General features: G+C 45.1%; 1 protein-coding gene and 1 long non-coding RNA gene across 3 annotated transcripts; one reads left to right on the plus strand and one right to left on the minus strand.

The window, feature by feature from the left end:
• Positions 1-365: 365 nt before the first annotated feature.
• On the minus strand, positions 366-14,400 carry TRUB2 (TruB pseudouridine synthase family member 2). 2 transcript variants are annotated; one of them, XM_081896606.1, is made up of 8 exons: positions 14,186-14,400; positions 12,847-12,978; positions 10,953-11,027; positions 10,119-10,180; positions 9,167-9,248; positions 8,524-8,596; positions 1,905-2,041; positions 366-1,095 (listed from the first exon to the last, which is right to left on the minus strand). In XM_081896606.1, exons 1-8 carry the CDS (start codon positions 14,289-14,291, stop codon positions 779-781), a joined length of 984 nt encoding a protein of 327 aa, XP_081752732.1. In that variant the 5' UTR covers positions 14,292-14,400; the 3' UTR covers positions 366-778. The 2 variants fall into 2 exon arrangements, with proteins under 2 accessions (XP_081752732.1, XP_081752733.1); XM_081896607.1 differs by lacking the exons at positions 366-1,095; positions 1,905-2,041 and adding an exon at positions 5,490-6,209.
• Positions 10,954-11,708, plus strand: LOC309361583. The gene is made up of 3 exons (XR_014164531.1): positions 10,954-11,089; positions 11,378-11,480; positions 11,595-11,708. It is a non-coding gene; the product is annotated as an uncharacterized lncRNA (long non-coding RNA).
• Position 14,401: the final 1 nt, after the last annotated feature.

The raw sequence follows: 14,401 nt of genomic DNA on the forward strand, positions 1-14,401 counted from the left end.
TGACTAAACGACTAAACAACAAGAGTGCCTTATTGAAACATTTATCACAATGTTATTTCAATATTGGTATTCAACGATATGGCAATTTATCGCAGAGCCCGTGTCCTCTGTGACAGCAGTAACTTTGCCAATTCAGGCAACACACCAAACCATAGTTAGCATAAATAATGGTTTACAATCCTACTTCAAGCTAGTTTCTAATTCTGATTTGCAGGATGACTGCAAACCAAGGTTCTGTCAAGTAATAGTCATACCAAGTTATAGTAAAATTTCCTTAACTCGTTTGGAGTGATACCAGAAGTTACTGCCACCCACCCACTCCTCTCACACATTTTCAGGCTTGAATTTAACAATAAACTCATAAATGAGTTTCAGAATTTTAATCATGGCAATATGAATAAATCAAAGCATCATACAGCAGTCGGAATTCACAGGTGGATTTGTTTTTTAAAAATACATTTAAGTAACAGCCAGGTTGTTTTATGCAGCAAATTAACCAGCTCTACAAATCCTTTGGCTGAAACATCCAAGCTTCGACAGAAGGTAAAAAGCTGTGTTTTCATGTGGTTCAGAAACAGCTTCTGCTTTTTCCACACGTGCAGGATCAGATACTGCAAATGTTTCATCGCCGGAGAGTTTTGAGAGTGATGAGTTTTAGAACAGCTTGAAACAGGGCAGCAAGCTTCAGCAGCAAAGTGGGGAAGGATAAAAATTCCAGGGTGCTTTCCACATCCGCACTTAACCATTTTCCATGTAGTACAAGATATTCACAATTTTATCACTGAGCTTGCGGCAAGGCATCTTCCCTCTCGCTCAGCTGTGTGTCACCTGCAACCGGAGAGGCCGTAGTTTCCTCCTCTCCCTCATAAGCAAGGCTTTTTTGTATCTCAGTTTCTACTCTAAGCTTGGACTTCAGGATCGCATTTCGGATGTTATGCAAGTTCCACTGTGTTCTCAAGAGGGCATCCTCCAGAGTGAAAATGCCGTCTCGTACCCGCCTCACTTGTGTGCAGACCGCAACTGACTTCAACTCCAAACCGATCTCGTGAACTATCTTCCGAAGGTATTGCTGGGTCTCATGCAAACAGTGGATTTCTAAGGGGACAGAAATAATTGTCAATACAAGCAGGCAGTGAGGTGGGGTTTCCCAAAAAAGTTTGAAATTGAAAACTTTCCAGTTAGGGGAAGGATACTACAGAAATCAGGGTAATTAGCACTCGAAAATTTTCTGATATCTTAAACACTAGAGCATGATCTAACTTGGCATGTTGGTTTTACTTGCATTTAATAGACAAAGCTAAAAACTTTAGTGCATTGAATTCAACCGGTTGTCACTAGAAGTCCCAATGAAAATCCATTCTGGTCTCCCAGCCATTGAAAACCCAGTGATGTTGCAAAATTATTGCCCTGAAAGTTCTTCCCTTGGATGGAGGTCACAATCTTCCCCAAAGGAAGGGAGCCAAAAGGACAAGGAGGATGCAACGAAGATTTATTATAGCGCTAAATGGTCAGAACTCTGTGGCTCATGCCAAAATCCGGATCTGAGGGCTGTCCCATTTTATCTTCATAATAACCCTACGCCCAGATAATAACTGCCTAGATGAGTGAACTCAGCAGGTAAGAGTGTGAACACAGTCAAAGACTATGGATCAACACAGCTGGCTCTATTATGGGATTCTCCTTAGGAGTGGGGGGCTGCTGTGAGAAGCTCCTGCACCATTTCTCCATGTGGGCTAGTATTCTCTGCTGTGAACTGTCAGCTGCTTTCTGATCTCTTGGGCAAACATCTCTCTTAGCACTTGCTTCTTGGTCCTTCGTACCCCTAAAGTTGTAAATGTCTCAATTAAAGAAATAATAATAATTGGAAATCTGCCGTGGGATTTGAAATACATCCCTAGCCATACCTAGCTGGAATTCTGGTGGTGCAAACTGGAGGCTTCGCACTGCTGTGATTAAGGGTGGGCTTTTCTCCATGGGACGAATTAATCCTTTCACTGCCAGCTCATAGGCCTCTTGGGTTTTCAAGTCAATATTAGCATACCTGGATGGAGGCAAAGGAAGGGAATAGATCAGGGAAGGGAGGTTGAACTCTCCTGCTGCTGGATTTGCACAGCTACTGTCTGGCTGGTTTGTGCAATACATTTTGCCCACCCGAACACAGCCTGTTATCTCCAAGGATGGCTCTCCTATAATCAGGTACACTCAATAGCCATTTCCCCAAATTATAGGGGCTGGGGAATGTCATAAGACTCATGGAAATTGCATTTCTGATTGTCAACTTCACACAATGCATAAACACCTGAAAGCTATCAAAAATGCTTAAGCAGCCAGTAAAAACGGAAAATTTGTGCAGTGACCCTTTGTATCACAATATGGAGATGAAATTGCCAGATTCTGACATAAATGGTGGTTTTAGTCATTCAGCTTTTTTTAAAAAAAGATTTTCTTGTTTTGCAGAAGTATGTGTAATATCTCTCGTATTTTTTCCCTGTAACATTTTTACAAATCAGTTTCATTTGTTGAGACATTAGGAAGAAAAGGGGTGGAGGGGGGGAAGATGGGTGGGGTCGGGTGGCAATGTTTCTATTTTGCTTAATATGTGTAGGGTTTGGTGTCAGCATTACTCGTGCCGGTTCTCTGCTGTTCACTTGTGTTCCTTTGGTGGTGAGAGAGGTTGGGGTTGGCCTAGGGTGTGGTTGTTTGTTTGTGATTGGCTGTGGTGATCTTTGTTTTTGTGTCAAAACAAAAAAAAATTATTGTGTGTGAGTGGGGTGGGTGGGTGTTTTGGATCAGGTTAGCCATACTGTTGGTGGATTTTTGTCATTGTCTTGTGGGGCTGTGTACGTGATAAAGGGGAGCCATACCGGGGTGAAGGCGTCTTCTTCTGTTTGTCCCCGTGTCAGTTTTAGTTTATTGGTTATTTTTTCTAGTAGGGCTGTTTCCCATACTATTTGGTACCTTTGGTCCATGCTTACTCCTGACAGGTCTCTCCAGTCATTCAACTTTTAAGGCCTCATGGTTGCTTAGGTGGTTAGGCTGTGTCTAAGCCCTTAAGACACTGGCGGTGGGGGTTCACATGACCGAATGTGCCTTCATACAAACAAAAGACCCTGCAGATAGAACTAGTTTGTCAGGGGAAATATCTTTTCTACCCATACTGGCTGGTTTTCTGTGTGCAATGTTCTTAGTTTTTTCTATGGGGTACAAGCAGAGGTTAACAACCTCAGTGAATGACTTAGGCTAAGAAACAGTCAACACAGTAAATAAACCCACAAAATAGCTACTTAGGAGGGATAGGGAGTTCTGCCCTTCTTGGAGCAGGCTGCTGTGTTTCTACTCTAAGTACAGCCCACCTGGTTTCTTTGTTAGATACAGAGAAGGGATGGAACATGATGTGTCTCCTCTTCCAGTTCACTTATCTGCATGTAATTCGTGGTTGCCTGTGGCTACTAGACCAGTGCTTAAACACAAGGCTGACTTATGTACATCACACACTTTTTTTGTGGAAAGTTGAAGCAGATACACTTGCTCTTAAGGTTTCCAGTTGGATGCAGCCACTGCTTCCCAAATCTGCATTACAGATGTCTCCAACTTCATATCCTCTCCACCCCACACCCCCTATAGGATCTCTTCATTGGAAAGGATATCATCTGCCAAGCTGATCTTTCAAACAGACCAACAAATGATTATTCAACACACCCCAAAGTTATTGTACAGGTTGTGCACAAAGGCTGTCACTTTAACCCATGTCCACAGTCTGTATTTTAATTAAACCTTAATACATAAAAACAGTGGCAACAAAGGGAGAGGCCACACTTTTTTGCCAGCTTTCTTCATAACCACTTTGCTAATCAATATTAGCTTTTCCCGAAGTAATATCCTGCCATATGCTGAAGAAACAAGCTAACAACTGCAGAAGCATCAGGTAGTTCTCTCTGAGGTGGCAGCCCTTCATCTGGACCATACTACTTCAGACTGTAGATGGGGGACTCACATGACTGAGTGTTCCTGTGTGCAAAAGAGAATCTCAAAAGCAAGGCTAGCCTGACTAGTTCGTAATGTGGTGAACTGGGTTCGCTTCCCCGCTCCTCCACATGCAGCTACTGGGTGACCTTGGGCTAGTCACACTTCTCTGAAGTCTCTCAGCCCCACTCACCTTACAGAGTGTTTGTTGTGGGGAGGAAGGGAAAAGAAGATTGTTAGCCGCTTTAAGACTCCTTAGGGTAGTGATAAAGCGGGATATCAAATCCAAACTCTTCGTCTTCTTCTATGTGCAGGGATTTTTTTGGTATCAAGGAACAATCATGTGAGCTCCCACCTTCAGTCTAAAGAGGTGCAGTCCACATCAAGGGTTACTACCTTACTGAGTAATAACCTCTGTTACATATTTTAAAATTAATGGATGGTCCAAACAGCCTGGCTGGTGCCATTCATTCATTCAAGTCTTGATTAGGCTATGTAGCTATTAAAATTTTGTGTGGTTTCTTATCTGAATTTTCATAATACTTATTCTGAAGCATTCAGATGTATACAAGATATATTTTGGAATAGACAAGTCATGCATATGGGATTTGCATCCTTAAATAGCTAACAGGCCATTCATTTCTGTTCATGTTTTCTCCAATTTTATCATTAGGTGGGGAGTAGGTTGGAAGAAGTATCACTACTCCATGAGAGTAGTCTAGGGTTGGGGAACCTGTGGTCCTCCAGATGTTGCTGGACTCCCAATCCCCATCAGCTTCATCCGGCATGGCAAATGGTCAGGGATGATACAGCATGCTTAGCTGTAGTTCAGGGTGATCCAACACATGGCCCAGCCCTCAGCAACATTTTGACACACCCACCAACACACCCCACAGTCCTCACAGTTCCCAAAGCCTAGTTAGCACTTTTACAGCTTTGGGAAGGCACTCTGGGACTTTGCCTGAGCCTCACACCTCCTTCCCACAGCTGGCTCTGGGAAGGCAGCATGAGGGATGGGGGCGGGGCCTTCAAATTTTGGCCTTGGCCCACCCACCCCCATGTGACAAGGCAGCCTGTAGGTTTCGTGTCAAAGTACGCTTGTGGCCCATTGGTATGAAAAGTTAGGCCACCCTGCTGTAGTTAATGCATGAAGAGGTTAAGACCATAGAGCAAGCCAGAGCTTTGCAAACTTTTCATGTTGGTGATAAACTTTTTAGACATGCATCATTTTGCAACACAGTAATTCAGTTTTACTCAGTCAACCCCTTTCCAGCCTCAGGAAGAGCACGGGGAGCGTTTGCACCTACACAAAGCCTTTTGTTTACCCCCTTCCATCATGTGAGACTGACCAGAAAGGACTTCTGGGCTGCTCACTCCATGCTAAAGGAGAAGTAAAGGAGAACTTTGGAAGAAACTCGGAGGGGTCTAACAGCCTATATTTCCACACTTTTCTTTGTTGCATGTTTTGTGATTTAAAACCTCTCCTGGGGCATTCTCACCAAGAGAGTATTTGCCTCAAACCTGGATCTAGGCAATTATTATTTTATTATCTTAAACCAACTACAACCAAGCATTAAGAGCCAACAGAATCAGCAGGTGCACAATGTTTAGACAAATTTCCTTCTCTTCACACATAAAAGGGAGTGTGCCTACAACACAGAATAGCGTCCCTCTTTAACCAATTGAGCTCCACCATATGGCTTCTCTTGCTTTGAAAAAGAACTTTCTGTGTTGCTTTCTACTGGGAACAGAACTATGCTGTCCATGTTCAGGAAATGTCTTTTGACGTCCTCTGTGGCGGTCCTTCTTTGCTTTAATGCACACCCATACCATAGAACCAGCAGTTTCAGGGACCCAGCCTGGGGGGTGGGGGGTGGAATCAGGAATCCAGAGTGGCAAGAGGTCCTTGCCCACCACCCCTGCATCAAGGCTTCCCCTGTTCGGATGGAAGCATTTGGGAATCCTGCTCTGGGGAGTCCTCCTCCATGGCATCCTCTAGAAGCCTGTCAATGTCAGTCTTGCGGCGCAGTGCACACCATGCTAGAAATGCCATTCCTGAGACACAAATCAGCACCACCCGCCACACTGGCTTCTGATGGTCGCTGCCCATGGACTGTGCCACACTCCATTTCCGAGGGTGGGCACGGCTGTTCCGGAAGCTTAGAGGCTGGGAGCTCTTCAGCTCCTCATGCTCTCTGGGCAGGCAGTAATGACGCAGCGGAAGGAAGGAAAGGGACGGAGGAGGCCTGAGGGAGAGAAGGAAACAAGACGTGGGGTGAGGAGGACAGCAGGGCTCCTGGCTGACTGACCTCCCACCCCACCCTAGCACTCCTGCTCACCTTCGGCATAAGGGCCTTTGGACTTCCCTAGTTATGGAAGGGCCTGGAAGCAGAGCAAGCCCCACCTGCGGCAAACAGTTTTCACCTTCCAACTCCAGGATGATTAATCTAAAGAGCACCATGCAAAGTTCCCATCCCAATGAACGTCTTGGAGGAAAGGTGCTGTTGCTTCAGCCCAGAAAAACCCCTTTGTCTCTATAAAACTAACTTCCGGCTATCAACTCTTCCATCCTCCTCCTCTATGAGCGCAGCCTCTATTTTGGGGGAAGCTCAGAGAGCTTTGGCTGGTAGAAGCCAAACTCCCAATTCCCAGGTAGCACAGTTAACCATCAGGGAACATGGGAGTTGCCATCCAGCAACATTTGGAAGGCACAAGGTTGGGGAAGGCAGGTGTAGTGGCTAGTGTGGCAAATTTGGAATGGGGAAACCACACTCAGCCATGAATCCCACTGGGATGTGAGTGCAGAATCATGTATGGCACCTCAGAAGGAGGGAGAGATAAAACACCAAGTCATTTATTTAGTAATGGGAATTCTAGTGAAATAGTTATAGGAATAGCAATTAACACTTAGCTGTCAATTAGGCGCATAGGAGCATTCAAAGCACATTACATATCACAACTCACTAATCTTTACAACACTCCTGTAAGACAGGTCAGTGTTAATATGCACACATTGCAAATAGCTGGGAAGGAGCTAAAAAAAACAAGAGCCCACCTAAGGCCAGCTAGGCAACATTCAAACCATTCCTGAGTTGCACCACACTCCCTCTATTAGCTCATGTCCATCAGTCTACCACACAAACTATTTAGCATGCTTATTTAGTAACGTGAAAATTACAACTTTCATTTTTTACAAAAGGAGGGACAGAACGAAAAGAACCATTCATTTCTGTGTAGGTCTGAAAGCAGCAGCCGCCAGGGCCTACCAGCATTGAGTTGCCTGCTGTGCTAGCCTCCCCACACCCCACAGCTGGAAGGGCCTGCAATCCACTATTTACACTTCCGGAGCATGACTTAGGGTGCTCTGGAACAATGTATGAAATTATAAATGCCAGCTTTACAGCCACCTTGAAGTACAGCTACTGCTGCTGCTGCCGCCCCCACCCCACTGCTAACATAAGAGGGGCTCCACCAGGGGATATTTTGCATGGGCAGGGTATCCCTCAAACCAGAGAAGACTTTGCTTCTATGGACAAAGTAAACAAGGGGCTCCTGGGGATGCCATGAGTGGAAAGGAGGAGGTCTGGAGGAGAACATGAGTTCTCTGCAAACTGCATTGCAGCCTGTTCATCCTAGTCAGGAGCCACTGAGAAACAAGCCTCCTCTTATCTTTAGATGTCAGATGAAAACATACTTTCTAATCAGGTCTTTGGCTTTTAACTAGCTATTGCACTTTTGCATGGGTAGACTGGTGGGACTGTGTGTGTTGATTTTAATGCAGTTATGTATGTGTTTGTTTTTTGCTTACAAAATTTTGAGTTGCCATCACAAAGAATGACTAATCATTTTACTAATTAATAATAATAGTATTTCATGTATTGTGCCTTCAGTATGTGTGTTGTTTTGCAAGGTGCAAGAGGGTTGCAGGCTGGGATGTACTGGGATATAAGAGCAAAGAGGGAAGGCACAGCCATGCCTACTGATCTGCAGAAGTTATCCCCAGCCCGATGGCAAGGCCAATGGCCTGGGATGATGGGAGTTGTGAGTCCAGCAACAGCTACCTGAAGGTCCACGACAAGCAAAGGAAGATCAGCAAAGCTCAGCAGTCTGCCCAGGCCTGCCAATACCAATAATCTTCTTGTACATGGGGGGCGGAGTGGGTGCTCTTTGGGGAATGGTCAGCATAAGAAACAGAGAAGGTGTGAAAGTCCCCACACCCTCCCTTTCCCTTAAATCTTGTAGAAGATGTCTCATTGCAGCAAAAGCAGCAAGCTCTCCCACTGGTTCCCAAGTGACAGCAAAAGCACCACCTGAAACCTTGAGATTTGGGAGAACAAAAAGCTACCTCATTGCACCAGAACAGGGTATTGTCCATGCCAGCTTTGACAGGTGGAAGCATTTATCTGCCAATCTACTGTCAGCTTTGACTGGCAGGGGTTTCTCAGGGAAAGGTCTTTCCTGGGGCTTCCTATCTGAACAGATGCTATCAGGGATCAAACCTGGGACCTTCTGCATGCAAAGCAGGCACTCTGGTACAGCCCCCACGTTTGCGATACTTACTGCAGTAAAGCCTTGTGATGGGACCCCTGGATAACAGAAAGGATCCTCTCCAGCTGCTCCCTGGTGACGTGGTCTGCAGACAAAGAAAGGGGGAAAACAGTACTGAGAGGGATGGGCCAGGTGATCCAACAGCCTGGAGCTAAATACATATATTTCAAACACAGACTATAAACATGCTGCTGCCTCCTAAGCAAATTCCCAGGTGAAAACAATATGAAAAGGAGCCCCAGTGGTTTGGGGGGTCAGGATGAGTAAGGGGCAACCACACAATAAAATATAAAGCAAATTCAAGATACTTATATGATGCTTTAAAACTCCACCGTTTCAAAACATTGCTGGGGGATGGGCTCACCTTTTATCCTCCTAAGAGGAAAACATGCACCTAGAATCCAACTCAAGTTGGTTTCTGGGCAGTGGAAAAGAAAGCAAACTCTCTCCTGCTGAAGGCTGAGCTAGCGGGGCTTTCAGGACCAGCTGACTGAGTGCTGCGCTTCAGAGAGACAGGGGAGAATCATAGAATTGTAGAGTTGGAAGGGACACCCCAGGGTAATCTAGTACAACCCCCTAAACCTGCCCACAGCTGTACCTAGGTAAGTTTGAACCACAACAGGTTCCCCAGACCTATCCCTGTGGATAAACTTACCAAATGTTGCCTTCTCGATCAGTTTGCCCGTGTCCGAGAAGTCGTCTGTGGCTTTGCCAAACAAGCCACTAACTGTGTAAGTCTTTGAAAAGAAGAAATGCATGGTGAGACAAGTCCCTTTACCTTTAGGATGGTGCAGAGTCTGGCTAGTAAGGTAAGGTACCCCTGCCCGTACGGGCCAGTCGTGTCCGACTCTGGGGTTGCGCGCCCATCTCGCTTAAGAGGCCGGGGGCCAGCGCTGTCCGCAGACACTTCCGGGCCAGCGTGACGAAGCTGCTCTGGTGAGCCAGTGCAGCACACAGAAACGCCGTTTACCTTCCTGCTATAAAGCGGTCCCTATTTATCTATTTGCACTTGGACGTGCTTTCGAACTGCTAGGTTGGCAGGCACTGGGACCAAGCAACGGGAGTGCACCCCGCCGCGGGGATTCGAACCGCCGACCTAGGCGCTGAGGTTTTACCCACAGTCCCACCCGCATCCCCTCAGAGTCTGGCTACTAAGTACCAAAAGGAACAGATGAAGGAGTTGGGGATGTTCAGTCTGGAGAAGCAGCATTTAATGAAAGATTCAATTGTTGTCTTCAACTATCTGCTTTCTGGAGCAACAGAAAGCAGACTTGCTCTCTGTTATTCCAAAGGGCAGGACCAGAATGGATTGGTTGAACTGGAAGGGCAGCAGATTTCAGCTAAACATCAGGAGAAACTTCCCAATGACAAGAGCAGTCTAACTGTGAGAAGGAAAGTGGTGGAAGGTGGTGGGCTCTCCTTCGTAGAAGGCATTTAACCAGAGGCCAGGTAGGCATCCATAAGGGATTCTGTAGCTGCATCATGCATGGTACATCCTGTACACTGTACACTCCACACTAGGCAGGGGGCTGGATCCCAATGTACCTTCCATCTCTAAGGTCTAATAATAATTCCCTACTTATAACTGTATTAAAATAAATACTTACCCTGGTGAGTTGAGCATCGTGCAAGGCTTGAAGCAACTTGTTGCCATTACCCACCCCAAGCACTGAAATATAAAAAGGAAGGGGTGGGAGAGTTAGGCAGGCAAAGTTAAAAAGGTCACTTTTTCTGACTGCAAATCCAGGGACAGGTAAATAGATACACCTGGATCATGGCAAGCCTTAAGTCTGACTGGGAAGAAAGAATTTGTACATGGCTTTGGATTTCAACGGTAGGGGAAAATGAGAGAAGGGGGGGATTATTTAGACACCCCCCCTGCAGAACTATAGATGATGATAATTAATTAAATTTGCATACCACCCTTCACCTGTGGATCTCAGGGCAGTGCACAACATAAAAATACAATATAAAAGTACAAGATATAAACAAGAAAAAAAACCCACATTCCCCCAACAAACACATTTAAAAGGGGTTTAATATGTTAATCAGTTCAAAGGCCTGGTTAAAAAGGAACCGTTTTCTCCTGAAGGTATCAGACAAACCTCCCTGGGGAGAACATTCCACAAAGAGGAGGGGAAGCACTGCAGAATGCCCATTCTCGTGTTGCCACCCTCTGGACCTCTCATGGAGGAGGCACATGAAGAAGGGCCTCAGAGGATTATTGCAGGATCTGGGTAGGTTCATACCCTTGAGGTATTGTGGTCCTGAGGTATTTAAGTCTTTATAGGTCAAAACCAGCACTTTGAATTTGGCCCAGATTAGCAAATGCTTTGGGATGCAATCCAATTTATTGGCCACATGTACCTTAGCCACAGTGTAATAATGCTTCTGGGAGCACCATATAATAGCAATGACTGGCTAAGGCATCTTTTACTTACCAAACACTCCAGAGGACATTGGATCCAGATGGTGGCCTACTCCAACTTTCAGGTGTCTGAACATCGGTCCAGAAACTGTAAAGGAAAATCAAGATCGATTTTTTAAGGCATGCACAAAACTTGATCTCACCAATACAGTAAATAATTCAAACAAAACACAAAGAAAGCTTTTTTATATTTAAATAAATAATTCTGAGATATTTTTAACAAAGCAATTCATAAGTGGAATTAAAATGAGTAACTAATAAAAACCCAACAACAAATTTCAGCAGGGAGCAGAAAATCTGGCACAAAATGAAAACCAAACTAAAAGGCCAGAGAAAAACAAGACATTCTAACGCAGCTTCTGAATCTGAATCAAGATTGCGGGTCAACTGCAAGCTTTGAGACTGAGGAGCCACAGATGCTGGAACAGACCATAGCAGGGGGTAAACAGAAGGAGTTTCCAGACAACCATCAAATTCATCTCCAGAGGAGAATGGAATTGGGCAGCCACATTTTATCCCAATCTGGAATCATCCTCAGAGAGTAACTCCAGACTGTTAGATGGCACCACCAGAATCCACTGTTCCCATTTAAAGGGCTAGGCAAGCTGGAGATTGGGACTTTTATTGAGATTTTTATTGGAGGGGGAAACAGAAGTAAACAACCCTATTGGAGAAAGGAAGGAGGAAAGGGGCTCCTAGCACAAAGCCTAGAGACAACTCAGACTGACATCTCCCTCAACCACCTACCTACCTGTCTGCCTAGTGCATACACTTAAAGCAAGAAGCTCATGGCATTGCCAGAAAAAAGCTCCTGCAAGGCAGCTTTCCTCTGTGCCTGCTCTGTGGTTTGCTGCCCCCTGCAGGAGGCAGGAGAGAGCTGAGTATGGGTTGCACTGTTGCAGGAATCATGAGAAAAGCATCCATTGGCTTTGCAGTTTTTCCAACAATGTGATTTGCAATATATCACCAGGTCAAATATTTTTAAACAATTATCATGATGTGGACTTTAAACTGGTTTTGGACAACAGATCAATAAATCACCAGGCCCTATTGGCTGTATATGGAACCTAAGAAGAGCCTGTTGGATCAGGCCAGTGGTCCATGTTGTCCAGCATTCTGTTCTCACAGTGGCCAATCAGATGCCCACTGTAGGAAGCCTACAAGCAAGACCTGTGCACAAGAGCATTCTCCCCCTCCTGCAGTTTCCAGCAACTGGGAATTCTAGTCCAGAGCATCTGGAGAGCATTATGTTGGCTATCCCTTGATTTATGGGGTGATTAGGAATTAAAAACAACCAAACAAAAACGCTATGCAAAAGCTAACAACAATTCAAACCGAAAACACAATAAATAGCAGAACACAATAAGAAAGTGATATCAGATGTAGCAAACCAAGAATAAGCAGAACTGAAGAGATTCCTGAAGGCTTTTTGCCCATCCCACCTTTGCCCAACATCCAAGGATTGGCAAGAGAGGTGTCACACCTGAGAATGCCCCATCAGTGAGTGTCTGTTACCTTAATCCATTGTTTCTCAAACTTGGACTTCCTTGCTGTTGTTGGACTACACATCCCATCTTCCCTAGCTGGCAGGACCTGTGCTCAGGGGTGATGGGAGTTGTAGTCCAACAACAGCAGGAGACCAAAGTTTAAGAAACACTGCCACAATTCATACATTGGCAAGACTCAAAAGCAGAGTCTTGGGTAGATACAAATCAGGCATAGGCAAAGTGATGCTCTCCAGATGCTGGACTACAATTCACATAATCTCTACCCATTAGCCATGCTGATTGGGGTTGGAGCATCCGGAGGCCACTATGTTCACTGTCCCTGAAAAGGATAAGTTAGTCCTGATATCATCAGGCCCAGGATGCCACCTTCTCCACCCTACATCCCTGCTCAAATCTCACCTAGAGGATGGTCAGCCATAGCTGGGAGCTGCGTAACTGTCATAGTCAATTCCTTCCCATCCTTTCCTTCCACCATGCTAGGCAGGAAACGTACAAGCCGTCGTGGTGCTGGTCGCTTAAATGAGTTCAAGTCTAAAGAAAAAAAATAATGAAGAAAACTGCTTATTTTTTTTTAAGGTACAGCTAACTAATTAATAGGGCACGCGGGTGGGGCTGTGGGTTAAAACACAGAGCCTAGGACTTGCCGATCAGAAGATCGGCAGTTCGAATCCCCGCAACGGGGTGAGCTCCCGTTGCTCAGTCACTGCTCCTGCCAACCTAGGAGTTCGAAAGCACGCCAGTGCAAATAGATAAATAGGTACCGTTCCAGCAGGAAGATAAACAGTGTTTCTGTGCGCTGCTCTGGTTCGCCAGATTTAAATCAAATTGATTTTAATTGTGATTTAAATCAAATTGATTTTAATCGTGATTTAAATCATAAGTCAGTAAGTCTTGATTTATTTTTCGCTCTATAAGACGCACCTAGTTTTTAGAAGGGGAATGCAAGAATTTTTTTTTTTAAGTGCTGAGCAGAGCCTGTATGCTTTTCCGCAGGAGAGAGAAGCCCCCAAGCGCCACACACACGCTCCACGCGGCTCGTGAAAGGGAGTGTGGCTCTTGGGGGCTTTTCTGGAAGGAGGGGGAAGGGAATGAGGGGCTGCCCTCTGTCCCTTCCCCCACCTCCAGCAAAAGCCTGCAAGAGCTGCGTGCTCTTTAAAGGGTGCGTGGCGGCTCTTGGGGGAGGGAGAAGGGACTGACAACCAGATAAAGGTTTAATTTTTGGAATAATAAATTTTCAGAGTAGTTTTTACAGTTATATCAAAAATTACTGATTTGGTTATACTATTAGAAATACATAGACAGATAATTATGAAATTATTGTTTATATTTGGACAACTTTTCTGCTGTACTTTATTGGAAGGAGAAAAATAATAATTTCCTTAATAACAATTTAAACAACTTATTTAACTAAAACAATAACATTATACTATATGTATCCACGCTTGTTAACTGATGCGGTTAGACGATTAAAAAACAACAACTTAGACTGAGTTTTAGCACACATGAAAAACTTAAATCCTTATTTCCAGATGAATAGGCTCTGGACTATTATGTAACTAAAACAGAAAACTAACTTTAGAAATATTTTTCCTCCAAAAGCATATTATTTTTAAAATTCGATTTAAATAATCCTGGTTATTTAACCCTGGTTAAGAGCACATTTATTACGAAACACTCTGTATTGCAATAGTAAGGAGCGGGACTCGAGAGGCAGGATAAGGCCTCTTCCAAGGCTCACCTTTCAGCAGGTGGGTCTCCACGGAGTTCCGCACGGCCATCCACGCCACGCCGGGGGGCTTGTAGACGGCGAAGACCCCATGCAAACCAACCCTCGCCAACCGCATTGTAGCGTCTCCCGCTGCCGCCGGCGCTGCTTACGGGCGTCGCACTCTCAGTGGTCCCCCAAAGTGGGCGCCGCCATTTTGTGTCCGTCACGAAAGGCAGCCCGGCTCGG

Source organism: Podarcis melisellensis (genome assembly GCF_964234715.1).
Source record: "Podarcis melisellensis genome assembly, chromosome: Z".
NCBI lineage: Eukaryota > Metazoa > Chordata > Lepidosauria > Squamata > Lacertidae > Podarcis > Podarcis melisellensis.

Coding starts and splice junctions, on each gene's coding strand:
- TRUB2 (XM_081896606.1), bottom strand. CDS start 14,291: ATGCGGTTGGCGAGGGTTGGTTTGCATGGGGTCTTCGCCGTCTACAAG. Junction 11,028..12,846: donor TATGGCTGACCATCCTCTAG/GTGAGATTTGAG, acceptor TTTCCTTTACAG/TTTCTGGACCGATGTTCAGA. Junction 2,042..8,523: donor CATCACAAGGCTTTACTGCA/GTAAGTATCGCA, acceptor GCCTCCATCCAG/GTATGCTAATATTGACTTGA.